The sequence below is a fragment of the Anguilla anguilla genome, chromosome 12 (genome assembly GCF_013347855.1).
Source record: "Anguilla anguilla isolate fAngAng1 chromosome 12, fAngAng1.pri, whole genome shotgun sequence".
NCBI lineage: Eukaryota > Metazoa > Chordata > Actinopteri > Anguilliformes > Anguillidae > Anguilla > Anguilla anguilla.
This window is the reverse complement of record NC_049212.1, coordinates 27,507,345-27,535,186: the sequence shown is the minus strand read 5'-3', so window position 1 is coordinate 27,535,186 and position 27,842 is coordinate 27,507,345. Positions and strand designations below refer to the sequence as shown.

The 27,842-nt window shown below is 45.0% G+C and overlaps 2 protein-coding genes across 3 annotated transcripts; one reads left to right on the top strand and one right to left on the bottom strand.

Moving 5' to 3' along the window:
- Nucleotides 1–291: 291 nt before the first annotated feature.
- kiaa0753 (KIAA0753 ortholog) lies at nucleotides 292–24,640 on the bottom strand. 2 transcript variants are annotated; one of them, XM_035385077.1, is made up of 19 exons: nucleotides 23,830–24,638; nucleotides 21,866–22,138; nucleotides 21,263–21,515; nucleotides 20,575–20,684; nucleotides 19,903–19,965; nucleotides 19,359–19,580; nucleotides 18,919–19,114; nucleotides 18,349–18,497; nucleotides 18,068–18,201; nucleotides 17,705–17,869; nucleotides 17,190–17,279; nucleotides 16,360–16,447; nucleotides 16,140–16,211; nucleotides 15,203–15,373; nucleotides 12,107–12,188; nucleotides 11,642–11,747; nucleotides 3,548–3,769; nucleotides 1,033–1,234; nucleotides 292–1,002 (listed from the first exon to the last, which is right to left on the bottom strand). In XM_035385077.1, exons 1-18 carry the CDS (start codon nucleotides 23,950–23,952, stop codon nucleotides 1,081–1,083), a joined length of 2,673 nt encoding a protein of 890 aa, XP_035240968.1. In that variant the 5' UTR covers nucleotides 23,953–24,638; the 3' UTR covers nucleotides 292–1,002; nucleotides 1,033–1,080. The 2 variants fall into 2 exon arrangements, with proteins under 2 accessions (XP_035240968.1, XP_035240969.1); XM_035385078.1 differs by lacking the exons at nucleotides 292–1,002; nucleotides 1,033–1,234 and adding an exon at nucleotides 1,326–3,274 and having other exon boundaries at nucleotides 23,830–24,640.
- Nucleotides 24,641–24,803: 163 nt separating this feature from the next.
- Nucleotides 24,804–27,084, top strand: txndc17 (thioredoxin domain containing 17). The gene is made up of 4 exons (XM_035385084.1): nucleotides 24,804–25,170; nucleotides 25,787–25,868; nucleotides 26,136–26,211; nucleotides 26,512–27,084. The coding sequence occupies exons 1-4, from the start codon at nucleotides 25,026–25,028 to the stop codon at nucleotides 26,578–26,580; spliced, it is 372 nt and encodes a 123-aa protein (XP_035240975.1). The 5' UTR covers nucleotides 24,804–25,025; the 3' UTR covers nucleotides 26,581–27,084.
- Nucleotides 27,085–27,842: the final 758 nt, after the last annotated feature.

Below are 27,842 nucleotides of genomic sequence, written 5' to 3'. Positions count from 1 at the left end.
TCTTACACTAACTCTCTTAAAACAGGATCCACTATTTGTGAAGGCACATTAAATAATTAGACCCTTTTCAGAGACTGGACCCTTCCATTTTTTTCCAAAACAGTACATTAACGTCCTTCTCATTTAGTGATTAGCAAATTATGCAGAAACTGTGTTCCTAATGTTAAAGAGAATACACAGGGACTCTACAAGAATATTTTGGTCTGAATGCACCATATTTGTTACACAAACTTAACAGGTTTTGTAACAGCCAAATTTATGAATCAAAAAGACCTCAATTTATAATGGGGGGGGGGGGGGGGGGGGAAACAAATTCTCTCTCAATGTAAAAGCACGGTAATATTTCTGTAGACTGACAGAGAATGGACTTTAGGGATAGGTACCCATGAGTCAGCTGGAAATGGCGGGAGAGTCTGCTCCTGACAGGAGACGCTGTGCAGTGGGGGAATGAGGACTCCACTCAGCGGGACCAGCTTCTCCAGGACCTGGCCAATACAAATGACTCACCACAACCCCCTTCCACTCTGCACTGCCTGTAACACATGAGTAATCTTCAGCCCATCTTCAGCGGAAGAGTCCAGATCAGCTTACTTTCTGTACCTGAGAGAAACTTACAGGCGAGGAGAGGGAGTCAGTTCACAGGAAACAGCTATCGTTGGAGTCCCCTGCCCTGGTCCTGGAGCACCACATGCTCTCTTATCAGCACCCAATAGACATCAGCCATGTCTTTTCCCCGGAAACGTTTCACATGGCCTGTGACGTTTGGTTGTTTACTATCACTACTATCAGGTGTAATTTTTAAAAAGGAACATAATGAAAGACCACCTGTAAGGGCCATGGCGGTTATTCTTATTATGCTTCAAAAAAAAAAAAAAAACAGCAATTCAATATATTGTGCAGCCCTAGAAAATACAGACTTCATTAGTGACCTAGAGAGCTAAAACTTCTCCGGCTGGACAGGGTAAATTGCACCTAAAAACAGCAGCAGTTCTATTGGCTGTCCTTTGCTGCATTGTGTTTCTATTGGCTATCCTTGGCTGTATGATGTTTCTATTGGCTATCCTTGGTTGTATGGCGTTTCTATTGGCTATCCTTGGCTGAGTGGGAAGTGACAGGCGATTGGAGGGGCTGCAGGAACTCGGAGGTGAAGACGGCCTCGGCATACTCCTCACACACGTCCTGGAACTCTGCAGCAACGTCAGAAAGCGCCTCGTCCATCAGCTCTTCTGCCAGACTGAGGGACAGAGGGACAGAGAGACAGATCAGCAGGACAGAGTGACAGAGACAGATCAGTGGGACACAGAGACAGACCTCAGAGGGACAGACAGACAGATAGGTACAGAGATCCTTACTAAACAGACAGTAATAACAGTCTAGAAGAGTATTTGAGAGAGATTCGCTCTCTCTTGCCATATGTTCAGAGTAATAAGGCAGATGTAGAGGAAGCTCACCCCTCTGGGAGAAAGCTTATTTTACAGCCAATTTAAGCAGTGTGTTTCACTGACACCAGAGAGAAGAAAACTACTCTAAAAGCCTCTCCTTTGGCCCATTTATGGAATTTCCTGAGGCCAGTCAAATCCTTTTAGTTTCCACTGGGGTGTATGGAGTGCTTACTTTGCTCTGCCCTGCCCAGGCCCACCCCACCCCACTCAACTTATCTCTCAGTATCTCCCATGTTCCACAATCAGCACCATGGACAGTGTCCAAAAGGGATTCACCACCACGAAGTGGCCCAAGGTGGTTCAGCACCATGGACAGCGGCCCAGCATGGTTGAGCACTGCCAGTGCCACAGTGATTGCAGCAGTAGTTCAGCAGAAGCCAGCTGTCCTCTATACTCACCACCAGCTGCAGTCAGTCAGGGGCTCATCTAGGTGCAACATAAAAGGGCCTCCACCCAAGTGATGGGGATCTTATTCCCAAAATCCTAACCTGCTCACCTGCTAAAGTTAACTTTCAGAGAAAGGTTCAAAGCTAGACACACCAAAGCATTAACCCAGAGACTTCTCAGCCTCTACTGTCCTCACCAGCTCCAGTCTGCTGTACTTTTGGCCGATAACCTCACACTAGAAAAATTTAATAGGACAATTCATTATTTTCCAGAACATTTAGGCATTTGCCATTGTTTTTTCATAACTGGGAAACTGCACCAAAAAAAATTTTTTGTTGTTGTTTAATGTTCTGAGAGTTTAGGACAGTCAGGTAGGCTAGTAAACATGCAAGGGTTTCTAGTTAGTGTGATCTCTTCATGCCATTTTAAACAGTCTCCCAGAGGCCTATCTAAGGTCACCTTACTGCTGTTTGTATGCACTAATAAACCTCCCACGGGTTATACTGGCAGTCCACACTGTAGTTGCCCTTATTAGTGGACGGCTGACACAGGGGAAACTTCCCAATTTGCCAAACTCTGGACGTATGAAGGGTAACGCAACAATAGAATACGACTGCCGCGCCACTGTTGCCATGACACCCCTTAAAATCTGCATAAAGGCTGCTAGGCTAGGCATTAAAGCAGCAGAACAAGAAGCTGCAGACTCTCAGGAATCTCACATAGGCTTCTTTGATGCACTGAACTGAGATCATTTGAAATGAAACCCAATTCCAATGCACAGCATGGTTGGTGGGAGTGACATCATGGGCAATCTCAAGTGACAGCTCTGAGAATAATCTGCTGCAGCAGAGGCTGTACTGTGTGAATGCACGTAAATGCACGTAAATGCACCAAAAAGACTTAAAACGTTACTGTGGAGACCAATACCAATATGAAAGAGACATAGAAGATCACACAAATACTGCAATTCACCATAAAGCTCACAATAGGCAATACATGTTTTAACCTGGGACATATTGGTCCCAACTGTACAGTATGCATTTTAACCTGAGACATATTGGTCCCAACTGTACAGTATGCATTTTAACCTGGGACATATTGGTTTTAACTGTGCAGTACACATTGTGGGGGACATACAAGAGAGTCACCAGGCAGATAATATTATGCAGCTGCATAAGTTATTTTTCAGATAAAAATGAACATTTTTTACTATTGAACATTTTCATTTTTAATTTAAAATACGAGGTTCGTGACAATGTTGAAACTTTTATTACTTTTATTTGTTTGTTGCACAATGATATGGGGATCAAATTAGCTCAGGCTAATGATTAATGTAAAACAAGCTTATCAGGATTGCCAATTGCCAAAGGTTATGACTGACAGGATTGGGAGATAATGAGGACACAACATACAGCAGAGGTGATGCGTTTGATGCACTGTTGATCCTGCAAATTAAGTGAAAATGTCAAGCTCAATAAGTCGTCTAACCATAATCATTATTTTTTTATATATCGTTTTTACCAGCCACAAGAAAAGCTGCTTAATAATAAAGTTAACAAGCTGAATTATATAGTTTTTAAATCAGCATTTGTTATTACTATACCAATACCTATACCGGATTTATATTGTACTCAGAAATCCCGAAAATGTCAGAATTTGGAAGTTTGGATGATTCTGAAGAGAAGTTGATTCAGGTGTTTGGGCTGGGAGACACTCACCTGTCAGCGATGGCCCAGGGATTGAAACTGCCCACAGCTTCGTGAGACACCAGACGCAGGTATGACTCAAAATCCTGCCTGTACGCCAGCATGCTTCTCTGCATGCTGACTGGCAGGGACAGTGGGATGGCTCCGCCTCTCTCTACTGTGGGTGGGTCCGCTGGTTTAGTAGGGCTTGGCAAGGGGGAGGTGTCCTCACTCAGAGAGGACTCAAAAGCAGCCCTGTGGAAGAACGGAAGGAAGTTTAAAAATGAGATTAAATGATCTTACGGCTGATAGGGGTTCAGAGCTTTCTCTCTTTCTCTCTCTGTTCACATATTCACTCATCTAATGCAAATGGACTGCAGTGGCCCCCTGGGAGAGCCCACTGAACCTGTGAATAACTGGAGCCCAATGAATACATTAACCTGCAGGGCAGTTCTACATATTTCCCACAGCCTGCAGCCACTTTGCAGCTCCTCCAATCACATAAAGCCTCCCCCAGGAGCCAGCACACACAGGGGAGGGGCCCATCACTCTGACCAACACATACAGGGTATAGAAGAGGCCCCTGGCTCTAGATGTGGTATAGAAGAGGCCCCTGGCTCTAGCTGTGGTTTAGTGAGGCCCCTGGCTCTAGCTGTGATATAGAAGAGGCCCCTGGCTCTAGCTGTGGTATAGAAGAGGCCCCTGGCTCTAGCTGTGGTTTAGTGAGGCCCCTGACTCTAGCTGTGGTTTAGATGAGGCCCCTGGCTCTAGATGTGGTATAGAAGAGGCCCCTGGCTCTAGCTGTGGTATAGAAGAGGCCCCTGGCTCTAGCTGTGGTATAGATGAGGCCCCTGGCTCTAGCTGTGGTTTAGTGAGGCCCCTGGCTCTAGCTGTGGTATAGATGAGGCCCCTGGCTCTAGCTGTGGTTTAGTGAGGCCCCTGGCTCTAGCTGTGGTATAGAAGAGGCCCCTGGCTCTAGCTGTGGTATAGAAGAGGCCCCTGGCTCTAGCTGTGGTTTAGATGAGGCCCCTGGCTCTAGCTGTGGTATAGAAGAGGCCCCTGGCTCTAGCTGTGGTATAGATGAGGCCCCTGGCTCTAGCTGTGGTTTAGTGAGGCCCCTGGCTCTAGCTGTGGTTTAGATGAGGCCCCTGGCTCTAGCTGTGGTTTAGTGAGGCCCCTGGCTCTAGCTGTGGTATAGAAGAGGCCCCTGGCTCTAGCTGTGGTACAGATGAGGCCTCTGGCTCTAGCTGTGGTTTAGTGAGGCCCCTGGCTCTAGCTGTGGTACAGATGAGGCCTCTGGCTCTAGCTGTGGTTTAGTGAGGCCCCTGGCTCTAGCTGTGGTTTAGAAGAGGCCCCTGGCTCTAGCTGTGGTTTAGTGAGGCCCCTGGCTCTAGCTGTGGTATAGAAGAGGCCCCTGGCTCTAGCTGTGGTACAGATGAGGCCTCTGGCTCTAGCTGTGGTAGATCTACAGAGTGGCAGCTCCACTCTCAGTCAGACCTGCCTGCTGCCAGACAGCCTCCTGTTCCTGCACACAGCTGCAGGTTCCAGTTGCCGAGTTTAGTCGAGTACGTCAAGAGCCGGTCGGACAAATTGAACAATCATTTCCATTTTATTGCAGCTGCAAGGTGCCCTTTTCCTACATCAAAGACAATAATTCACTGAAAGAAATCGAATGGCATCCGACACAGTGTGGGCGCTCTCCGGGGCTTCAGAGCGCGGCTGCACTCAAAGCTGCCAGCTCAGTGAAGATTTTAAAAGGGAAGCGGCGGCCATTTTTTCCCTCCACAAACAGAAAAGTAATCTCTTACATTTCTGCACGGGCTGACACTGGCCGTTTCGCTGCGGCTGTCGAGGCTGGGCCGCCGGAATGACAATGCGTCCCGGAGCAGGAACGGAAACAGCGAGGGCTTGTTCATCCCTCTAACGGAAAAAGCACAGCCAGCGAGGAGCCCTGCGTGACTTATGCACCCCACACTTCATCTGAGGGGCCCTACCGGGGCCCGAGGCCACCAGCCGCCCAGCAGACTGCGGCCGACAGCCTCCCACTGATCTGCCTTTGCGGTTCAGGAGAAAAACAGGAAAGGCATTAGCTTATATTCAGCGCCTGGTCTTAAAGGGAGAGTCCAAAACATGGGGAAAATGTTTACCCTCTGCAGAGGACAATACAAAACCCAGAGCAGGGCATTTCCAATGCTACACTCAGAGATTCTGTCCCTAAACATTAGGCTAATTACTGATAATGGATATGTTTAATATGAATGTGTATATCTGCATTCAGCCTTAAGGCTGTCAGCCACTGTCTTAACAACAGTAAAATCACTTGTATGTGTGCACGCAGGTACTTGTGCTTATCAATCAATCAAGTCTGTATTTTCCCTACTTTTACATTTCATCTTGTAAGACAATGTACACAGCCATTTCTGCTTTTCAGTGCCTAAAGCTCACCTATTTCACCACAAAGTGTTTTTCATCATTTTCACCTATGAGGTCTGAGAAAACAGTTTGTGCTTAAAATTTAAACAATCAAGCTACATTTTGTATATTTTATTACTACAGTAAACAGAAGTAACAAGCATTCAACAAAGAATGAAAGAAAATTGCCAAAATGAGCCTTCAAAACATTCTGCTTGAGTTTGAGAATAAAAACATGAGTGTATTTTCTCAGTAACTGACTGCAGGCTGTTGACTCACATTCAGAATAAATATCCTTGAGAGGGTGGGGGGGGGGCGTCTGCCAGCCACTCACTTCAAGGTTATTCCTCACAAAATAAATGCGTGCGTTCTCAGCCAGGCAGCCGCTACTGCGGCGCGCGGCAGATCAGGGAGGGAAGTGCGTCAGAGCTGAGCCGAGCTGAGCTGAGCTTGGCATGGCTGAGAGTCAAAGGGGACTGGGGGAAAGCCAGCCTTCCAGAAGCTTCCAACGCAAACGAACAGTCTGACTGCGCCCCCCGTGTTCACTCCTCGATTCTCAGACGCTTTGGCAGGGGACATGGCAGGAACCTCTGGGGCTCCCTTTAGGGTGAAACTCCCTCCTGTGACAATACTGTTACAAAGCTCAAACAACCCAAAGGACCTGTACATGAGAGGGTAGTCCCCCCCTTTCAAAGCCCTTCTACTGAGTGAGCACTTCCTCCTGTAGGCACTGAATGCCTTCCTAAATGCCGAGAGTGAGAGAGAGACCAAGAAAGAGAAAAAAAAGAGAGACACCTCCTCCAGACTGACAGCTCAGAGAAGGGTATGTAAAGTAAGAGAGATGAAGGAATGCTGGGGTACGGACAGCGTAAGTCAGTAATTATTGTACTGGCTCAAGCTTTGCAAAGCCAGTAAATCTCTGTCAGGGTGCTGATGTTTTTAATTCATTTAATTTACCTCAATGTTCTGGTTTTAACTGGATTTCCCCTGACCCTCCGAAGTAGGGGTCAAATTCTTGAAATTGGTAAGTTTGTGGCGCTCTAGTTGAGAGGAAGGCATTTTCCGTTTGTGAAAATCACCAGATCCCTGAACAGCAGCGTTTCTCTGCCTCGTTACCTTCCACTGGGATCTGAACAGATGCCTCTGCAAAAGGTGCACGAGCTGAAGCCCCAATTTTCACTGCAATTTCCCAAATCACCTGACCCCTGTTAAGCACTTCCCATGTACCGCTGGGAACCCTGGGAATCCTTGGTCTTGCCCACTGCACAGCCTGTCCGTGGCCACTGAGGAAAACCAGGGCAAGCTGCAGACACCAATAAAGTCTCTGAAAGCTCGGTAAACATCCCCCGCCCCCCGGCCAATCTGCCCTTCTTTCCTGGACTTGTTTTCAAACTCAACTGGAATGTAAATGCACAGTTCAGATCTGTCAGCAGTTCAGCGCTGCTGCTAGCATGAGAAACACATCCAGGATCAGGCCTTTCCCAGCTGTGGTTGGTACTGAGAAGGTTATCCACGCTTTAATTTCTTCTCAGCTTCATTATTGCAATTTTCTGTGCTAATGCCTCAGCTAAAATGCCTTAATCTATCAGCAGTGCATTTCAAATTCAGCTGCTTCTGGAGCTTGTTAACAAGCAAATAAGAGCTCTCAAAACACCCATCACACCTCACTACACTGGCTTCCAGAATAATTTTTCATTTTACTAATTGCTTTACAGGCAAGGCTAGTTCTAGTACCAGCATATATTGCAGATCTCATGAAAGCATTCAACTCCACCACACACCCTTAGATCCTCAATAAAATATGCCCTCATCATCCACGCCAAAAATATTATATGAACAGGGGCATTCACAGCTCCAATTTTATGGAGCAGTTTTGTCCAGGTAATGCGTCAATGTACAGCAAGGACTCCTGTACAAAGAAAAGGCAAGAGGAGCCTTTATTTACTCTCCACTCCAAATAAGACTTCATGCAATTCCTTAAACTGCACACACTCACTCACAACAAGCTCAATAATGAATTCCCTTTATATTCTTTATGCAATGGACTTGACGTTTTCTGAGTTCACATCACCAACACTTCCCATTAAGATGCAACTGCTTCCTGATCACGGTGATAAAGTCAACTCCACTGCTGGTTGTCAGATATTTAGTATTTAGATTAATTCCCAAGAGAGAGAAACAGTGAATTGACTACAATATTATATTGTTTCTAAGAATGTGGCCTGCCCTCCCCCCCATAAACATCAAAGTGACTGTGGCAATTTAAAGTCTGCTGACACCCTAATCTAGGCAGGCAATCTATGGGTCTCGCCTCCTGCGAAGAGACAAACTCTCGGAAGAGACAAACCAGACGACACAGGACACCATATTGGCATGGCTACATATTCCTTCAAGTTTGAATGTAATCTGTGACATTTAAGTGAAATCAACAAGTAAAAGTCTTAATGTCTATACAGGTACAGGTATATAGTGATTGGACTGTGCAGGTATATTTTTAGGAGCACCACACTGATTGGGCTAAGCAGGTATATTCTCAGGTCTTCCACACTGGGAGTTGTTTTCCCCCCATACAATAACCGCAGATAAGACTTCATGTAACTGCTGTCAGTTTTCTAAAAGGACACAGAATAAACTGAAATAAACTCTGATCTGAAAGTAATGTGATTAAGAGACCCAGTTTACCTCCCTGGGATTAAAGAAGTCTGGCCATTTTTAAATGCAGATTCATTTTATTATGCCAATGTGCAGTACAGCAGCATGCAGTCCCCTCCCAAGTACCAGACCGTAGCTATACAGGGTTCAGTACAGGGAAGCTTGGGCAAAGACAAGGGGAATGTGCTTTTTAGGTGCACCAGGTGCACCACACGGAACTGCCCTGCGCAAAGCAAGCACTGCATAAATTCACAGATCTTTACATTGCCTGGATGCACTCGTCTAATCAGCGTTGTCCTCTGTGTCTACCCAGGTGGCATAAACAGCAGCGAAGCTGCATCATATAATCTCCCGAAATGTGTAAACAAGCAGTAGTTCTTAATCACAAATGCTGAATTCTGTGGTTGGGCTGAAAAGCACAGAAATCAAACTTTTATTTAAATTATTTTTCCCATTTTTCTCTGCAGTTTTGATTGCCTAATCACACATGTACTCCACGCTCATCATAACCGCTGACGAGCTGTGGACTCAGGAGAGAGCAGAGGGACATGGGCTCTCCTCTACAGCAGCGCTGTTTTCTTTTTCCCCTTCAAGCACTAGTTCTTAATTATATTTAAAGATAATACAGCCTGGTGCCAACATCAGCAAGAGTTTGGCTGCATGGTTCTTGTTTTATTGAGCATGGTTATATTAATCATAATCATCCGAGTAGTATGCATCTTAAATGATAATAAATGAGTTTCAGAGAAGCCATTTATCAAACCTTGGACAGCGAGCAATCTGGTTCATCTACAGGAAAATTATTCTAGCCTATGCAGTCATCAAACAACAATTTCCCTTTGATAATTTCATGAGCATCAGCAGATTTGTCCAGCAATGCTCATTTTACATGCCGTGTACACAAGTGCGCACGTATAGCACACGCACGCACGTACTTTACAGAAATTACAAGTTTGCTTCACTGGGCTTTAGACAAACAGCCTCTGGGGTGTCATCTTCACAAGTTCACTACATTGAGCACTGTAGTTAATCCAGTACTTAAGGAGGCTTGTACTGAGATCTAGGTGTTTCAGAAGGCCAAACAGAATGCCCTTTACAACAGGGATAAAAGGACCCCATTTCTACCCTTTCACCACCTGTTTGGAAGCAGTTTAACCAGGGGTGACACCATTTGTTTGAATGAAAAATATAAAAAATTTTAAATGGCAATTCAAAATAATTGCCATAATAGTAACGGGTGTGTATAGCCTACATGTTGCGCTGTTGGCCAATAGATTGTCATTGCACCTTTTAATGTTTGTCATCACAGTAACAGCGCAAAACAAGCTTTGATCTCATATCAAAGCCTGCGCTTCTGACAGCCATCGGGATCAATACAATGGCAGAACCACTGTCAAAGTGTAAGAGATGGTTAACATTTAGCACATTTATTTTCCACAATGCTACTTTATAACCCTATCCAGCTACTGCTCATGTTTATATGCTAGCACTAACAGTGAGAGCACTCCCGAGTTCATTGAGCATCAAGATCCTCAGCTGCAGAACATAGCAATGAAAACATTTTGTACTTGGCCAACATTTTTTGTAACTAGCAAATATCGCAATTAGACAACTAAAAGCAATTCTGGTGCTTGGACTGAACACACTACAGGAAAGGTGTGTGTGTGTTTATGTATGTGTATGTATACATATATGTGTGTGTGTGTGTGTGTCTGTGTGTGTGTGTGAGAGAGAGAGAGAGAGAGATAACAGTTTGTTAGTGTGCATCTCCAGTAGCAGTGCACTCCTTGTCTGTGTGTATTCACTGAGACCCCACTGAGTCCCTTGGTGAACAGGATGCTGTAAACAGTAGTAATGAGAGTTTCAGCTGCACATAATGAGCTCTGCACAGTAATCAGGAACTGTGCACAATACCAGCTTCCAAATGTAATCACACATCAAAAATGCCTGAAAAAGAAAGTTAGCGGACTAAAACAGAGCCAAATAACAGTCTCTCAAAACCTATTTGTAATCAGCAGCCATAATCACCACCAGAACTCAGGAGTAAGATTAAAAATACCCAAAGAAGACCACACACTCCCTCTAGTGGATGTGTCACAAACTATACCAGGGGTGCACAGTGAAGACCCAAAGAAGTCAATCCATGTTTTTTGAAATTTACATGACATATAAAATAGACTGTCAAATGCAAACAATAAATACCAACACCTTTTTCATACAGGCCTAATTACACTGCATTGTTGCTGCAAGCAACACAACACCACGACCAAACAGACATCCGCCACAACCTAAGTCTGGCTGATCTGGACAAAATCCTAGCTTTAGATTTACACCATTATCCGTCGGATATTGAAAGGGAATTTTCCTCCCAAAAATGGACTATATTTATCATGTCACCACGACTGCTTTGCCCCGAAAAATGAATTGCCAAGGTTTTTGTGTTACCATCACGTAATATTGGACATTTATGTGACCATACCATGAAACTGAGTGCACAATCGTGTGTACCATGTATGGGCATGCTGTAACAAAATGTAATGTAACAAAATTCTCAGCAGCATATTGACCCCATTTCACATCAATGAAGTGTGCCTGTCTGTCAGGCAGAAGCCATGTGGAAGAGGGATGAACAGGAAGAATTTCAACTGATGTATTTTTTTAAATGATGCACGTTTTACCGGCATGGCCTCTGTGATCAACTGGTTGATCATGATTGATGTATCCCTGTTCCTGGACAGAAAATTTTTGTTTTGTTTATTGCTTTTCACAATTTCTGCATGTGTGTGTGTAACAGAGAGAGAGAGCAACAAATGAACAAAGAGAGAAAGTGAGAGAGAATGAGTGCGTATGCGTGTAAAAATAGATTTACTCAGATGCCACAACTACTGGAACCAAGGTACAAATTCCTCTCCCAGTTTTTTGTTTTAACAGAATTACACCAGATAAATATGACAATGTAATGACCCACATAAAATAGGCAGTTGATAAACAGCACTGGCACTACTGAAACGGGTATCCACACGCACAGAAAGCAGAAGAGGCAGGTAAAGGCAGTGCACTCACCCGGCCTCCACAGGGCCCTCCAGCACAATGTCGGCAGCAGTCCCGCCCCGCAGGGCCGGCCTGGTGAGACGCAGGGGCCGGGGGGAGGACGGCCTGGGGTCTGGAGCTGAGGAGGGGAGGAGAGAGATATGAGCAGGGGAGAGGAGGGGAGGGGAGAGGAGGAGAAGAGGGGAGGACGGGAGGAGAGTATTAAGAAAAATGGGCTGACATCGCACGCTCTGGAGGAGGACATGTGCTCGTTTGCGCCCTCCTGAATCAATAGCACATGTTGCAGGAGTGAGCGCCAAATAAATACAATTTAGAAAATTGGAAAAAGAAAGGGGAAAAGTATTTTCAAAAAGGTAGGAATTATATAAAAAGGCTTTCCTTTTTCCTTTTTAGAATGCATGGGTTAATCAACATGTCTGGATTTGGCTTGAGAGTATGATGTCTGTTGAGACAGCTCTGCTTTCATCATGCACTCACCTGTCCCATCATCCTTTGCGCTGAACAGAAGGTTGGAGTATGAAATGCCGGCTAAGCGCAGACGCACCGCCTCCTGGTCTTTCTGTTAGTGAGAGGAAAGTGTGTGTGTGTGTGTGTGTGTGTGTGTGTGAGAGAGAGAGAGAGAGAGAGAGAGAGAGAGAGAGGGAGGGAGAGGGTAGAGAGACTCATTTAAGCACAGGCAGAAATGAGCAGTCAGGATTACATACAGTAGAGCATAAATACTAAATTAATTCTAAATACTTTAATTCTAAAACACATTTTCAGAATTTAACACAGCCAAGTTACTCTTTATAGATCTGTACAAACACAATTACTAAAAAAAAAAAATCAAAACACACACACACACACACACACACTCGTTAGTGTCCTTAAAGAGACTAGCAAGAGTCCTTGAAGAATAGCAAACAATAAATATGGAAAAAATGATGTAACAAGCTCAAAGTTGTGTATGATAAGCAGTCTTCACAACTTTGGCTCCCAGAGAAATCGACCTCCTATAGTGAAGGCAGGGCATCTCTCATGGAAAATACTGCTTAAAGTCACAGACCAGTCAAAGCAAAGTTGTCGAAAATCATGGAACACTAAAATAATTTTCAAAAAACACCAAAACACATTAAGAATGAATAGATCTCATGTGCAGCAGTGGGAAACGACAACATGCTTACACTTATGTCTCCCCTGAATTACATCTGTATTATCTTCCATGAAATACATTACGATGCAAAATACAATATACATAAAACAACATGTGGCTCTGACCTCTGAGGTCACGAAAGCCATTGGGTGGCTCATTCATCCCCATTTAAAGTCACACACTGCCCCTGATCCTGATCATCGATTTGAATACAGAGCGAACAAGACAATGAACGATGCAGTGAATCTGGCTCTACATCATGTCCTCAATCACCTAGACTCAACAAACACGTTCATAGATTTCAGCTCTGTGTTCATCAATCAAACCCCTCAAGCCATTACAGATGCTACAACACATGAAGATCAATGCCACAATGTGTCTTTGGATTTATTTATGACTTCCTGACAGACTGCACACAGCACGTCAAAGTTAACAACATGATGTCATGAACCAGCTGCGTGCTGTTCCCACCTTTCATCTCATCACGACTCTGTCCAAAGCCTGAAATATGCAGACGACAACAATAATTGGTCTCATCACGGACAATAACAAAGACCATTATCGCAGGGAAGTGAACAGGGTTATTGACTGGTGCAAGGAAAACGATTTAGTATTCAACACAAAGGAAAAACAGAGGAAATGGTCATTGACTTCCATCAGAATACCAAATAGCAAACTCCCATAAAAACAGACCATGAAAATATCGAGCTCCTTCAAATTCTTTGCCACCTATATCACCAATACTTTAAGATGGGACCTTCACACAGAGCACCACCTTAAATAGACTGCAACCATAGATAGCATCCTCACACAATCCGCTTCTGTTTGGCACAGTAACCATATCCACGCATGAGGAAGAGGCAAGAGAGGGTGGTTAAAACAGAAAAGGTGATCATGGGACGTGACCTCCCAACCATCAGCACTCTACCATCAGACCGGGTCCGCAGAGTCCACAATCGCCACAGACTGTTTACACCCAGGTTTCCCCGTTTCAACGTCTCCCCTCAGGCAGGCACCTCGGGGCAAACACCACCAAATCCTCCCGCTTTTATAACCGCTTCTTCCACACAGCAATAACAGTCACAAACGCTCATGGACTGCCACCCCTCCCACCCAGTCATTAACCACTCATCACTTTCATTTATTCAAGGCTGGCAACTCGCACTTGTGCCAATTTATGTGCTGCATTTGTTTGTATTTTGTGAATCGATGAGCTGTATTTGTGCTGTCGATGGGGTCCCCTGTTATCTGCTGTATGTACCTGCGAGCTGCTGTACCAAGATAAATTCCACTAACTCAGTCGCGTGGTAATAAAAGCACTTGACAATATACACTACTTTGTTCTGTCTATGCAAAACACAGTAATGCATATTATCAAAGCAATATTACTTTGACAATAATGCGCAAGGATGCTCAAGATAGCAATGGAGGGAAATAAAGATTTAATGGTGATTCGCTGTCAGACAGACAAAAAAGTGCTGTAAAGAGGTGAGACTCTTCCTTGCAGTGGCCACTACACAGTACTATCTTTGCTCCGTTTGCTCATTGTGTCTGATGTCATATCCCAGGGCCCACCATTAATAAATGTTATACATGTAAAAGTAATGGGCCTACATGACTATTTTCGATTTTCATAACTGGATTCATCTCAATAATAGTATGTGCTGATTCAATGTGAGGCATGACTGCCCTATAAATCCAAATAAACATGGTTATAAGCTAATCTTGAGGGAGCAAGATGAGCCCATTTGTCACGTAGCACACCTGAGAAAAAATGCATTGTGCACGTCGCATGTGTATGTAGTGCATCATGATAAAGGCCCTGCGCTGTCATCTACACACAGGGCCTTCCACATCTCCCAGATGACCCTGGGTTTGAGCCTTTGATGGAGCGCCTGTTGTCACTGACGTTACCATAAATGGGAGAAGGAGCGCTCAGCATTAACACTGTTGACAGGGGCCATCAAACATTGGAATCCAACTAACAAGGACGAAAATCTTGACCTCGGGAGGTCTAGGCATACCCCTGGGGGTACACATACCCCACATTGGGAGCCACACTTAAAATGATGGGCAGTGCATCCCTGCTTCTGCAGAATGGATTACTCTGGTCTGAATTTATACAGACGGAACATTTTCTGGCAGGGGTGGAGCTAACCTGTCATACATACGGGTGTGAGGCATTATGATAGATAAATGATGATAAATAGAGCACCATGATTAGAACAAAACAATGGAGTCTATTTTTAAAATCCAATACATTTCAACATCAGCTCTGGTTAAAAAATATATTGAGTATAACCTCAGTTAGTGCCTAAAAAACCACAGTCTTGGTTGACCAATAAGAATCATGACCAAAGGAAGACAGACATAACACACACACGCACAAACAGAAACACACACTCAGGTGCGCATATGCAAACACACGAGTACACACACACCTCCATCTCCTCCATCCTAAGGAGCATGCTCTCCAGTGTAGGGGCCTGCAGCAGCTGTAGAGCTCCCTGCTCCAGGTCCCTGCTCCTCTCTGCAGCCCACAGGGCCTGAGCCGTGTCCTCCAGCACATCCTCCAGTATGGCCTCGCTCAGCAGCTCTGCGTTTACTGCAGCCTGCAGGGGGCGACGGCACAACACAACCAGCATTCAAGAGGGTATTCCGCTCTAACACACACCAAAATCTGTATACTCATGTCACACACTCTCTCTCTCTCTCTCTATCTCTCACAACACACACACACCATACATGCAGGCTATTACACTCACGCACACACAATACCTGCAGGTTACTGCACTCACAGACACGCCATGTATTCAAGTTATTACTCATACAAATCGTATATTCAGGTTATTACACTCACTCACATACCACATACTCAGGTTGTAACATTAAAATAAACGAACCATACAACTTCCATTCAAGTTATAACACCCAATGTTGTATTTCAGTATTAGCCTGTGCTCCACAGCGTGTTTCAGTGTTAGCCTGTGCTCCACAGTGTGTTTCAGTGTTAGACTGTGGTCCACAGCGTGTTTCAGTGTTAGCCTGTGCTCCACAGTGTGTTTCAGTATTATCCTGTGCTCCACAGTGTGTTTCAGTATTAGCCTGTGGTCCACAGCGTGTTTCATTGTTAGCCTGTGCTCCACAGTGTGTTTCAGTATTAGCCTGTGCTCCACAGTGCGTTTCAGTGTTAGCCTGTGCTCCACAGTGTGTTTCAGTGTTAGCCTGCGGTCCACAGCGTGCTTCAGTGTTAGCCTGTGCTCTACAGTGCGTTTCTGTGTTAGCCTGTGCGCTACAGTGCATTTCTGTGTTAGCCTGTGCTCCACAGTGCATTTCAGTATTAGCCTGCGTGTTGCAGAGTGTTTGAGAGTTACTCACTCTGTCAGTAGCCTGTTCACACAGCCGATGCCTCAGTGATCCAGCCTTTCTGTCCCAGGACTCCCGGATCTGCTGTTAAGAAGAGACCAGGAGTCATTGAGTGCAGTCCTGGTAAACTGGACATGTGCTTTACAAAAATAACCAATTTATCTGTGTGTGTGTTGAGTTTACAGTTTATAAACGTGGCACGGTAATGTTCCGCAGGGTTCAGGTGTACTACCTGTGCCTGAGTCAGCAGAGGCTGAAGTCTGTCACGAGCTTCACTCTCTGCTCTCTGTGCCCAGAGTGTCGGGGAGCCCACCTCTTCCCTGCAAAACACACACAGCGGCCGTGCACACACACACATGCATATACACAAACACGCAAACACACACACATGCGCATACGCACAAACACACATACACACACGCACACACACACACGTACATAAACACGCATACGCGCACACACACACATACACAAACATGCACACACACACGTACAAACACGCACACGCGCACACACACACATACATAAACACGCATACGCGCACACACACACACATACACAAACATGCACGCACACACGTACACAAACATGCACGCGCACACACACATACACACACGCACACACACACGCATGCACACACATACACAAACACACGCACGCACGCACACACACACACACGCACACACACACACACACACGCCTGATTACACAGCTGTGAGCCAGGAACCACCTGTACAGTAATAGCTTCCTGAAGGCAGCAGTTTAGAATATGATCAGGCAGGTGCCACATCTCCATTGTTTAATTCATCTTTATCAGCTTTAGTCCTTTCATCACATAGGTACCATTGGAGGAGATACTGGGATGATTCTTTCCACTAGATGAGACGCTAGACTGGATGCCTTTTCACATGTTTGCCTGTCCACTGGTAATTTGCATGACTACATTCAGACACTATCGCCACGTAATAATCAGAAAGACGGTCACTGAAAGTCAGCCATCAGTAGTCTGAATGCGTAAAGTGTACGGACGCGGTGGGAGAGGCAGGGTCAGTGCTGCAGTACCTGAGTCTGTTGATCCGCTCGGACTCCTCCTTACTGAGCTGGCCCAGCTCCCTCAGCCTGCGCGTGGTCTCCTTATCCACCCACGCCTGCCTGAGAAACGTTCCCACATTCAGTATGAAGAGCCGACCGCCGGAACATCAGCGCCAGCAGACCACACTTCAGCCGACGTGTACACTTAGCACCACCACACCGACAGTGAAAACAAACTACAAGTCCCAGTCTACCCTTTCAAAATTATGTCATTAACCAAGGTTAAAGGTTTTAATAAAAACAAAACCGTAACCTATTTTAAAATAAATATTTTTATCGCATTACCTGTGTACGTTCAGAGTGCATACATCACGTAACAACGTGGGAAAAAAATACATTTTTATAATGTGCAAACAGTAATATAAACACCCAGAGCGCAATACCTGCCTGCAAACACAGCGGCCTGATCTAAAAGCACCAAGCAGGGGTAGGGATCTGAGATGACAGGGGGGTGACTGAGCGGAAAGGGGGCCAGAGCGACTCACCGGACAGCTTCACTGTGCGCTTCTCTCCTCTGCTCCGCGTCCAGGCCCCGGGCCCCAGGGGCGCTGGGGGGGCTGGGGGGGCCTCGCTGCTCCCCCTGGCCCGCGGACTGCTTCAGCTGGGAGAACAGACACCGGGGCTCCATGCTCCTGGGCTGGGGCTGGGCTCTGAAAGACATGTAGGGCATAAGGGGATGGCATACGGGGAGAAGAGGAGAAAGAATCCCCCCAGTCAGCCGCACAGGAAACACGCGAGTAAAAGCATCTGTGAAAAGAATGTCATTTTAACACAGTAACGTAAAGCAACGTGATATAATGTGATGTCACATAATGTAACGATGTACTCAAAATGGTGTCTGAGCTCACAGCTGTGGAGGAGAGGCGTGTGGAGATGTGGGTATCCAGGGGATGGAGGCGTCTTTCTGCTGCATCTGGGCCTCCTTCAGACGGGACGAGACCGTTGGTTTCTGCAACCTTCCGTCGTTCAAGGGTGTGCGCTTCTTCAGAGGCGAGATTTGAGAAACAGATCTTTTCACTTTCTTTTCACTTTTCAGCTTTCTTTCATTAAACCCCAAACACCTCCAGAACAAATCATATCAATAATTTTATCAGATGAATGCGCCCTGTACGATTCCCGCCGTGCTCACCTTGGGCTTCTCAGGCTGCGGGGGGCCTCTGTGACTCCTGGAAGCCCCGCCCCCGAGTCCTCGGGCACGAATGAGTCTGTCCAGCCCCGCCCTCAGCACCTCATCTCGGTTCAGAGGACCGTCAGGCCAGGCTGCTGGCAATCTCCTGTCTGATAGGGGACAACATTATCCCTCCAAATGGGCTGGCCCTTTTTACGAGCAGCAGGTTTGATTGAGAGTTTGCACGTAGCTCACCTGGCAGAGTCTTTTTACGAGCGGCAGGTTTGAATGAGAGTTTGCAGGTAGCTCACCTGGCAGATTCTTTTTAAGAGCGGCAGGTTTGAATGAGAGTTTGCAGGTAGCGCACCTGGCAGATTCTTTTTAAGAGCGGCAGGTTTGAATGAGAGTTTGCACGTAGCTCACCTGGCAGATTCTTTTTAAGAGCGGCAGGTTTGAATGAGAGTTTGCACGTAGCTCACCTGGCAGATTCTTTTTACGAGCAGCATGTTTGAATGAGAGTTTGCACGTAGCTCACCTGGCAGATTCTTTTTACGAGCAGCATGTTTGAATGAGAGTTTGCAGGTAGCTCACCTGGCAGATTCTTTTTAAGAGCGGCGGGTCTGCGGGGCCCGGCGGGGCCCCTGGCGGCTGACGCTCTCGGCGCTCGGGGAGGGGAGGCGCTGTGCTGTCGGCCCCCGGGGGACCTGCGCCTCGCTGGAGAGCTGCTGCTCGCCCTCGGCTCTTTGGGCCTCCCTCTCTCCTGCTTAGTGAGGGCAGAGTCCAGGGCCTGCAGCACACAACAGCCTTAAACACATTATAGCATTATAGCAACACAGACAAATGCATGCAATAGCCAAACTAGCTATATAACAGGAACAGTTCAGACCTTCTCCAGCCAGGTCATTAACTAATGAATATCCTAGTAAATTTGAGAATGAGCAACTGACACTTTTCCCATTCTGACATTTAAAATGATTTATTTGTACACCATTATTATGCAAAGAAGTGAAGAGCAAAAACCCCAGGCTGACCTCCACTTTCTGCAGGATGTCGATAGCCGTCTCGGGAACGGAGGACCCCAGCCCCGCCTCCACCTTGGCCGAACACAGAGACAGCTGGCGAATCAGCTGCCCCAGCTCCCTGTAATGGGACGGCATCTTCCTCTCCGATTGGTCGGGTAGCTGACTGATGAAGACCTGTATGGCTCGGACGGCCCCTCTGTGAGCCGCGGCTAGCCTGTCCACTGCTCTGGACTGCAGGGGAGAGGGAAGGAGGAGAGAGAGAAACAGAGAGAGGGAAGGAGGAGAGGGAGAGAGAGACAAAGACACCTTTACCTGACATAGTACACTGTGAGGGAGCTACAAGGCTGACAGTCTGATAGAATAACAGGTTACATTTCTACCAATAACCTGGCAGGTTAAGTAATTAACTGAGGTGAAACCAGTACTTCCCAAGGCCATCAGTTTAATGTTTCTGGACTGTCACTGCCCTCGCCTCTGCACGCAGAAAAGGGTCTTCTGTCACACAGACACCTTCTCTGTACCAACCTTCCGGACTGCTGCACAAGAAACCTACCTTTTTTGTATGCTTTATCTTCTGTGAGCGCAGCTTGTCTAAATCTTCTTGAATCCCTTTCACCTGCAGCAAAGAAAGAGAAAATAATGATTAGAGCACAGACAAAAATCCACAAATCACTGGAAACCATTTCTGATCACTGCAGTGGGTGTGTCAGCACTCAGGTCACTGCAGTGGGTGTGTTAGCACACAGGTCACTGCAGTGGGTGTGTTAGCACACAGGTCACTGCAGTGGGTGTGTCAGCACTCAGGTCACTGCAGTGGGTGTGTTAGCACACAGTTCACTGCAGTGGGTGTGTCAGCATGAAGGTCACTGCAGTGGGTGTGTTACTACGCAGATCACTGCAGTGGGTGTGTCAGCACTCAGATCACTGCAGTGGGTGTGTTAGCACACAGGTCACAGCAGTGGGTGTGTTAGCACGTAGGTCACTGCAGTGGGTGTGTTAGCATAAAGGTGTATGTTAGCATGTAGGTGACAGCAGCGGGTGTGTTAGCACGTAGGTGACAGCAGCGGGTGTGTTAGCACGTAGGTCACTGCAGTGGGTGTGTTAGCACGTAGGTCACTGCAGTGGGTGTGTTAGCACGTAGGTCACTGCAGTGGGTGTGTTAGCACGCAGGTCACTGCAGTGGGTGTGAAAGGGTGAGCATGCAGAGTATGGGTAGATTGCAGACCTGTTGCTGGAGCACATATATAATACGAGCAGAGCGGGCTGCCTGCTCCTGTCTGCGGATCTCCACTCGACGCTCCTCATCTGGGTCCAATCGCTCCTCCACATGCTGTCCTGCAATACACAACACACTCAACTGAATACAGCTCATTCAACTGTGCACTCAATTGAGCACAACAAGCTCAAGGGTAATACCAGAGGGGGAATCTTTTCAATCTTAACATCCCACATCTTTCTGATATTTGACTCCCATAATTTAATCTTGTAATGGTATACTCTGAACCATCATTTAAAAAATTAGGGACAAAGTGTCCATTTTTACTCCACTTTTGGCCTACCCACATCTACTTTTGGGACCTACAGTTTGACAACCGTAAACTGTAAAAACAGTTGGTCTTATTGTAATCGCAAAGACTTGCTCTACATATTTGGGACAGAGCTCTTATAGCTCTTATAGCTCAACTCCACCAAGCTCAGCTCTAGCGAAGGCCCAGTTTAGTTTTTAAATATATGGCTTCCATAGTTTCTTCAGGCCTCCACATTCCATTCACCTCAGCCACTGTCTGAGACGCCTCTCAATGTATATTATATTATGTATAAGCTCTCAATTCCGCAAAGATAGACACAATCAGATGAAAAATAAGTCACGCATCACCACAGCACTGTCACACACTCACTGTCACCCTTGTTACCTCTGTTAGCCAGCTGTTCAATCCTCTGAATGTAGGTCCCCAGTTCTTTCTGCAGCCTGCAGATCTCTTGACTGAGCTTGGCCTCCTGGCCAGAGGCTTTGGGCTGAGGGCCTGAGTCTCGGGTCGGGGGGGACAGGCCGAGCTCAGTGCCGGGAGGTAAGGGAAGCTTCTGCGGCGTGTACAGCAGAACCTGGGCTCCAGACCGGGTCCCCTTTGGGCCTGCTGCACCTCCTGCACTAACAGCTTTATTCAGCTTCGGAGAAAAGGTAAAAATACAATTAACACGATTTCCCAAGGCTACATTGTAGTACACATGGATGTCCTGTGGCTTTTTCTAGAAGGCATCACCAAAAACACGATTTACATTTCAGTTCTTGCTTTGCATTGTTAATTTGCACTGGGAAACTGCCGCCAAGCAGCTCCACTTTTGACGATCTAGGACTTTTTAGCCTTTCCGTCAACTGAAAAAAATTGGCCCCAGGAACTGACAAGCAAATTTTAGCCAAAAACATGGCCCTACTCCACACAACAAAAGTGCTTGAGTGTTGACCCTGAAATAAAACCAGCAGTCAAACACACACAATAGCGTTCGGTCTCCGGTACCTTGCGGTGGTCTGCGCCCTGGGGTGTCTGTTGCGGGGGGGAGCCCAGGATGGACTCCTGCCGTCTCCGCTGCAGGTCCCTCCGGGCCAGCCTGACTGCCGCCTGCAGCCGCTCCTCTGACAGGGCGGAGAAGCAGAGCGAGCTACGGACGCTGTCGCTGCCGTTCTGCGACGTACGCCCCGTGACCAGCTTCTCGATTACAATGGGCGCCGGGGGGTTCACATGGGTCACGCGGTTCGAGGTACTGGCTGGCAGGGCCTTGTTAAAGAGCAACTAAGGAAAGCAAAATTACACAGAAAATTAGTAACCAGTCATCTTTCCTATTATCATAACATTGTACCAAAATCATGAGAGGACATTCAGCATTGTAAATCTCCGTGTATCACAAAAATACTGCTAAAACCTACTAGCTAGCATTAGCTGCATACTATTCCTAAGAGCAATATGTTAATTTTCTCTGGGAAAGACTGGGATGGAAGGCTATCCAACTGCAGTGCAAAACACACACACACACAAATATTTACGCAGTGGTCACTTTAACAAGCAGCAAACCATGTGGCTGCAACTCAATATAAAAGCATGCACGGTGAAGAGGTTTAGCTGCTATTCAACCAACCATGACAACAGGCAAGATGAGTGGTGACTTAAGCTACTCTGACCATGGTATGATTGTTGGTGCTAGACCTGACGCTTCCTGCATCTCTAGGGGTTTTCATGCACTACAGAGTGTGGAGTTTACAGAGAATGGTGCGATAAACAAAACATTTCAAGGGAATGGCAATTGCATGGGGGAAAACATCTTAATGAGTGAGGTCAGAGGAGAATGGGCAGACTCATTAAAGCAAACAGAAGGGCCACAAATGCCCAAATAACAGCTGTTTACAACAGTGGTGTGCAGAAGAGCATCTCTAAAAGCAACGCACAACCTTGAAGCAGACAAGCTACAGGAGCAGAAAACAATGCCAGGTTCCACTCCTGTCAGCTTAGAACAGGAAGTTGAGGCTACAGTGGGTTAGCACGTGATCACCAAAACGGGATGATTGAAGATTGGAAAAGTATTGCCTGGTCTGACAAATCTTGATTCCTGCAGCATCATGCTGATAGTAGTCAGAATTTGGCATAAACAGTGCAGGCTGGTGGTGGTGCTGTAATGATGTGTGGAATGTTTTCTTGGCACACATTAGGCCCCTTAGTACCAACTGAGCATAATTTAAATGCCACAGCATACCTAAGCATTGTTGCTGTCCATGTGTATCCCCTTACAGCAGTCTTACATTCTACCATTTTCCAAATGGATAGGCCTACTTGATAATGAGCCATGTCAAAAAGCATGGAACATCTCAAGCTGGTTCCATGAACATGACAGTGACTTCCATTTACTCCAATGGCCCGGTCATTTGGGATAAGGTAAAACAGGAGGTTTGAAGCGTGAATGTGTGGACAAAAATCTTCAAGAACTGCGTGATGCTACAGAGTTAGCATGGACCAAAATCCGCAAGGAATGTTTTCTGCAACTTGTTGAATCCATGCCACAAAAAATCTGGCTGTTCTCGGGGAACAAAAGAGGGCACACACACACACAAACCAAATCCAGCCAGAACAATCAAGCCAAAACAAGAAAAAATAATTATGTCTTCGTCCCAAGCTCTGTTGGTTCCCGATTTCAAATTTCTTTGTTGTTGTGCCATTTGCTTTTAAAAAGTTACAAGCAATGTACATTTCCTATGGGATTGCTGGCTCTCTGGCTTCACGGTCTCTCTCTTTGGAGTGACACAAAGGAGAAGGCTGAAATGAACAGATCCTTTGAATGAATTGAATGTATACGTAACTTGGATTTTTATGTTAAAAACGTTTTTGCTGAGACACATTACACCGCTAATCTAACGTTATTCGTATTATTCATGCTGTATTGGATTCTTACTTGGATAAAAATGTTAATACTAAAATGTTAATACTAAAGTTACCTGAGTCTGTGGATATCCCTCATTCCGAGTCTGAGCCGAACCAGAGGCGACCCAAGAGCCATTTAAATGGCCCAGCTCATCAACGCAGGTCAGCTGGGATCGTATCCGAAACTTGCCAGTCATGTTTCTGTCTTAGTTAGCTACCTGTTCGCTATTGTGCCTTACGTGAAGAAATACTGAAGAAACGGCAATTACCGTTGATGTAATATTTAACATTCGTCCAAATACATACCTTATCGCTAGCTAGCTAGCTAGGTAATTTTAGTTATCATAGCTTACTAGCCAGCAGCTACGAAACATTTAATTCACCCTGTTGCTAGGACCCTAGCTTACCGCCTAAATTAGCTTATTTGCAAGGCATCCTCTTGTCAGATGCACAATTGTTTGTTGGCAAGCAAACATACTGAGAGGAAAAATCTCCCTCAGCCTGTTAGTTAGTCTAGCCAAGTAAAACGAGCTAATACAACGTTAACTTACTTTACTAGCTAGCATGGACAGTTAGCTCTTTTAAAATATAAAGCTAATACGCAATTAAATAGGAATTTAGCAGAGAATGAAAGTTTATTACTTCAGTAATGTATATAGCTAGATAGGTCAATAGCTACATTAAAACTTGCGGCCGCTTGCTAGCTTGTGATTACTAGGTAAACTTCCCCAACGTTCAGTTTAAAACGCCGCCATGACAACACTGCTTGCGCGGCATGTATTTTGCCCTGAGCAACTGATCCAAGATCAGCCTACCCAACTTCAATACGAACCGCAAACACTGAAAATGCGGCCTTGACTTTGAGAAAAACTGATCTCGAATCAGTGTTCTGGAACAGACGCTAACCGCGCCCACCTTTTAGGAAAGAACGGAAATCACGAGATAATGTACGGCAGCTCGAGAAGGTCAAACACGAAAACCACATAAATATACCTGTCGAATTAGGAACATATATGAAATATACAGAATGTTCCATATAAATATGCGAGGACAGACTTTCCCTGTTCCATACCCAAAACGTAAATATGTATGTCTTCATAAATATATACAGAGCTGTATATTTTGCGCCACCGCTTTCAGTTTTTACATCCACAGGAGTGCTGAGTAGTTGTAAATTAGTCCACGCAAGCGTCCCGGAAGCTAATGCTATCGCTATCAAGCAAGACGGGAAAACGCAGTGCAATCCCGGTTTGACTGTCCATTTGGAAGCATGGCCCATTACGAAGAGGTGAAGGTTCGGGGTTATAATGAATTCTCCAAAGCTGTTTCAGAGAGGAAAGGCAAAGACATATTTGCATATTTCTCCGGCGATAAAGACGCACAGGGTGTGAGCTGGTGTCCAGACTGTGTCAAAGGTAATTTAACGGTACTAACGGTAAATCATTGTTACCTTACAATGTATGGCGCCGCGCGCACGGTTTTTATTTAAATTCTTTGTTCGATTTTCCTAATACCTATATAAATAGGTTGGTAATTTTCGCTGTCACGACTAGTCGTCACGTGCCTTCCTCATTTCATTTGGTTAGTTATCCGGCAACCCAACGATCGATTAACTACTTCGCCTTTTTGCTCAGGTGTTGTCTAACAGTAGTTAGCTAGCATTAGTTGGATTAAAACAGCTGATCGCAGGAACTTTGTTCCATGGTGCGATTACAAATGAAGGCCTCATATAGAGGTTGTACAGAGTAAGTTAATTAGTTAACCTGGAACATTGCACTAGATAATTTTCAACCGTGTAATGCAATTTCCAGTATGAATCTCTTAGCTATCAACTGCAACAGTAATCTTAAACAAAATGTGTTACCTATGTAACAGGTTACTGTTTGGTTCCAAATCCAGTCAATATTAATTATTACTGTGTAGGTTTGGGTGTTTCTACGGGGCAATGCTGAAATATTTCATGTGACAGTCATAGACTAGCCCATCTCATTGTCCCAACTATGACTGGATTAATGCATTCCTGTCTCTCAGCTGAGCCCATTGTCCGAGGAGAGATGGCACACCTTCCTGAAGGATCTGTCTTCATCTACTGTCAAGTTGGAGAGAGGCCCTAGTAGGTCTTTGCTGTTTTTGTGTTAATGTAGCGGGTTATAAATTTGCCCAAGGTGTGGTCAAACTCCTTCAGGGGCATTGCCCCGTTGCTGTTTATAGTGTGCTGAAGAACCATTGGGTGGGTTTTATAATAATTCTAACATGCATTACAATAGCAATAAAAGTTTTAAAATATACTGTAAGTTCAAAGCTACTTTCACTGTTTCACCATGATGTTTGCATTTTTGTGAGATCTTGGCAAACAGGCCTTAACTGTCTCTCCCACCAGCTGGAAAGATCCCAACAATGAATTTAAGAAGACTTTGAAACTTAGTGGAGTACCTACATTACTGCGATACGGCACGGTAAGACTGACTCCATTGCACGCATTAAGAGAATACATATACTCTAAGCATGTACAAGCACAGTAAAACAAAACTGCTTTGCTATTGCTTTAAGCCTGGGATCGTTAGGTGGAAAATATAAGATTAAATATTTCTAATGAAAGTTTTATAGAGCATAAAAGCATGGTCAATTGAAACCAGTTTAAAGATAAATGTTACATTATTATAAATGTGCAGTGAGCGTATCTATCATCTCAGACGCTTTGTAATTTGTAAGTCTGGCTTTTCTCTGTATGGAAGTGCCACATCTCTCTGTTTCAGCCTCAGAAACTGGTGGAGGAAGAGTGCTTTAAATCTGACCTGGTGCGGATGATGTTCACGGAGGATTAGAGTATTGTTTTCTTCCCGCTGCTTCATGTCCGGCGTGCTGCAAAAGGCCTGTGCTGTTGTGTGCCACTGCGCCTTAAGCCAATCTCAATATCTCCTTCATCACTGTATTCACCATTTCCTGAGAAAGATTTTCTTTTAATTCATTCATTTCGTCTATAACATTTAGGGTAATTTAAAGTAGACCACAGGCCTTTGTAAGACCCACCATTGTAATTATAATCGGATGGGTAATCAAAATGGAATTTCCAAATGTAAGCATAGCCAATGTGTTCTATGAACCCCTACCTGCCCCATAACCTCTAGATGTGGCTTACACCTGCTAAAGAGTTAATCTCTCCTCAAATTGATTGTGATTTAATGCTGGTCTTCATGTTCTTCATACCGTAGGTTTAAAGTGATTCATTCCTGGATCTTGTCTGCATCAGTGATCATGTTTTTAGAAGTTGTGGGGTGATAATGTAATGTGTTTTGATGCTTTGTCAAATAAATAATTTCAATGAATAATCTGTAAATAATCATTTTATTTTATTTAATCAAAAAATCCACTGGATGTTATGTATCACATCACTGTCAGTCTCCTCTGCGTCTGTGTTTCACCCACCAAATGTTTTGACCAAGACATAGGAACCAGGAAAAATTGCAGTTCATAATGGTAACCAGTAGAAGGCACTCTGTAATTACAATTTGCAGAGTCAAAAGTATAAATGAGCCCAGCTACCACATTTGGGTTTTTCAATTAATATTTTGTTTCTTTTTAAAAATGAGATTAGTGCTGAAAAAAAAATTCTGCTGTTGTAATCCAACTGCGTGTTTTTTTGCTTCTGCTAATGTACCCCTTTCACACATTTCATGTGACAGTAGAAAAGATGACTTGTTAATTTCAAATTGTCAAATAAAAATGAACGGTTTGTCCTCGCATTTCATAGTTCTCGTGTAATAAAAATAACCTCATGTTTGGTGACCTTCCAAATATTTTAGTTTGATGGAAGGCTTGGGGGCATTACAACAATGCTCATTTTACCACTCTAAAGATTTTCCTTAAAACCTAAATCAAGCATAGTAACCAATATTTACAGGTGGAAGTATAATTTGCTATTGTACTGTCAAATTCTCTGTAAAAAATTAAAAAAAATTATTGTACTTATATTGCAAGTAACCAGGGTCATTTAAAAACTTTATTTTTTGTATTATTCTCATTATTATCAAAATCAAGTTGACAGCAGGCAACTTGTTAATTCACTTAATATATAGTCAACCTGTCA

Excerpts from the sequence above, each read along its gene's own strand:
- txndc17 (XM_035385084.1), top strand. The coding sequence starts at position 25,026 with ATGGCCCATTACGAAGAGGTGAAGGTTCGGGGTTATAATGAATTCTCC. Across the intron at positions 25,869-26,135 it reads CAAGTTGGAGAGAGGCCCTA|CTGGAAAGATCCCAACAATG; the intron begins GTAGGTCTTTGC and ends CTCTCCCACCAG. Across the intron at positions 26,212-26,511 it reads CATTACTGCGATACGGCACG|CCTCAGAAACTGGTGGAGGA; the intron begins GTAAGACTGACT and ends TCTCTGTTTCAG.
- kiaa0753 (XM_035385077.1), bottom strand. The coding sequence starts at position 23,952 with ATGACTGGCAAGTTTCGGATACGATCCCAGCTGACCTGCGTTGATGAG. Across the intron at positions 20,685-21,262 it reads TGAACAGCTGGCTAACAGAG|GACAGCATGTGGAGGAGCGA; the intron begins GTAACAAGGGTG and ends TGTGTATTGCAG. Across the intron at positions 17,280-17,704 it reads GCGCACAGTGAAGCTGTCCG|GCAGGCGTGGGTGGATAAGG; the intron begins GTGAGTCGCTCT and ends AACGTTTCTCAG.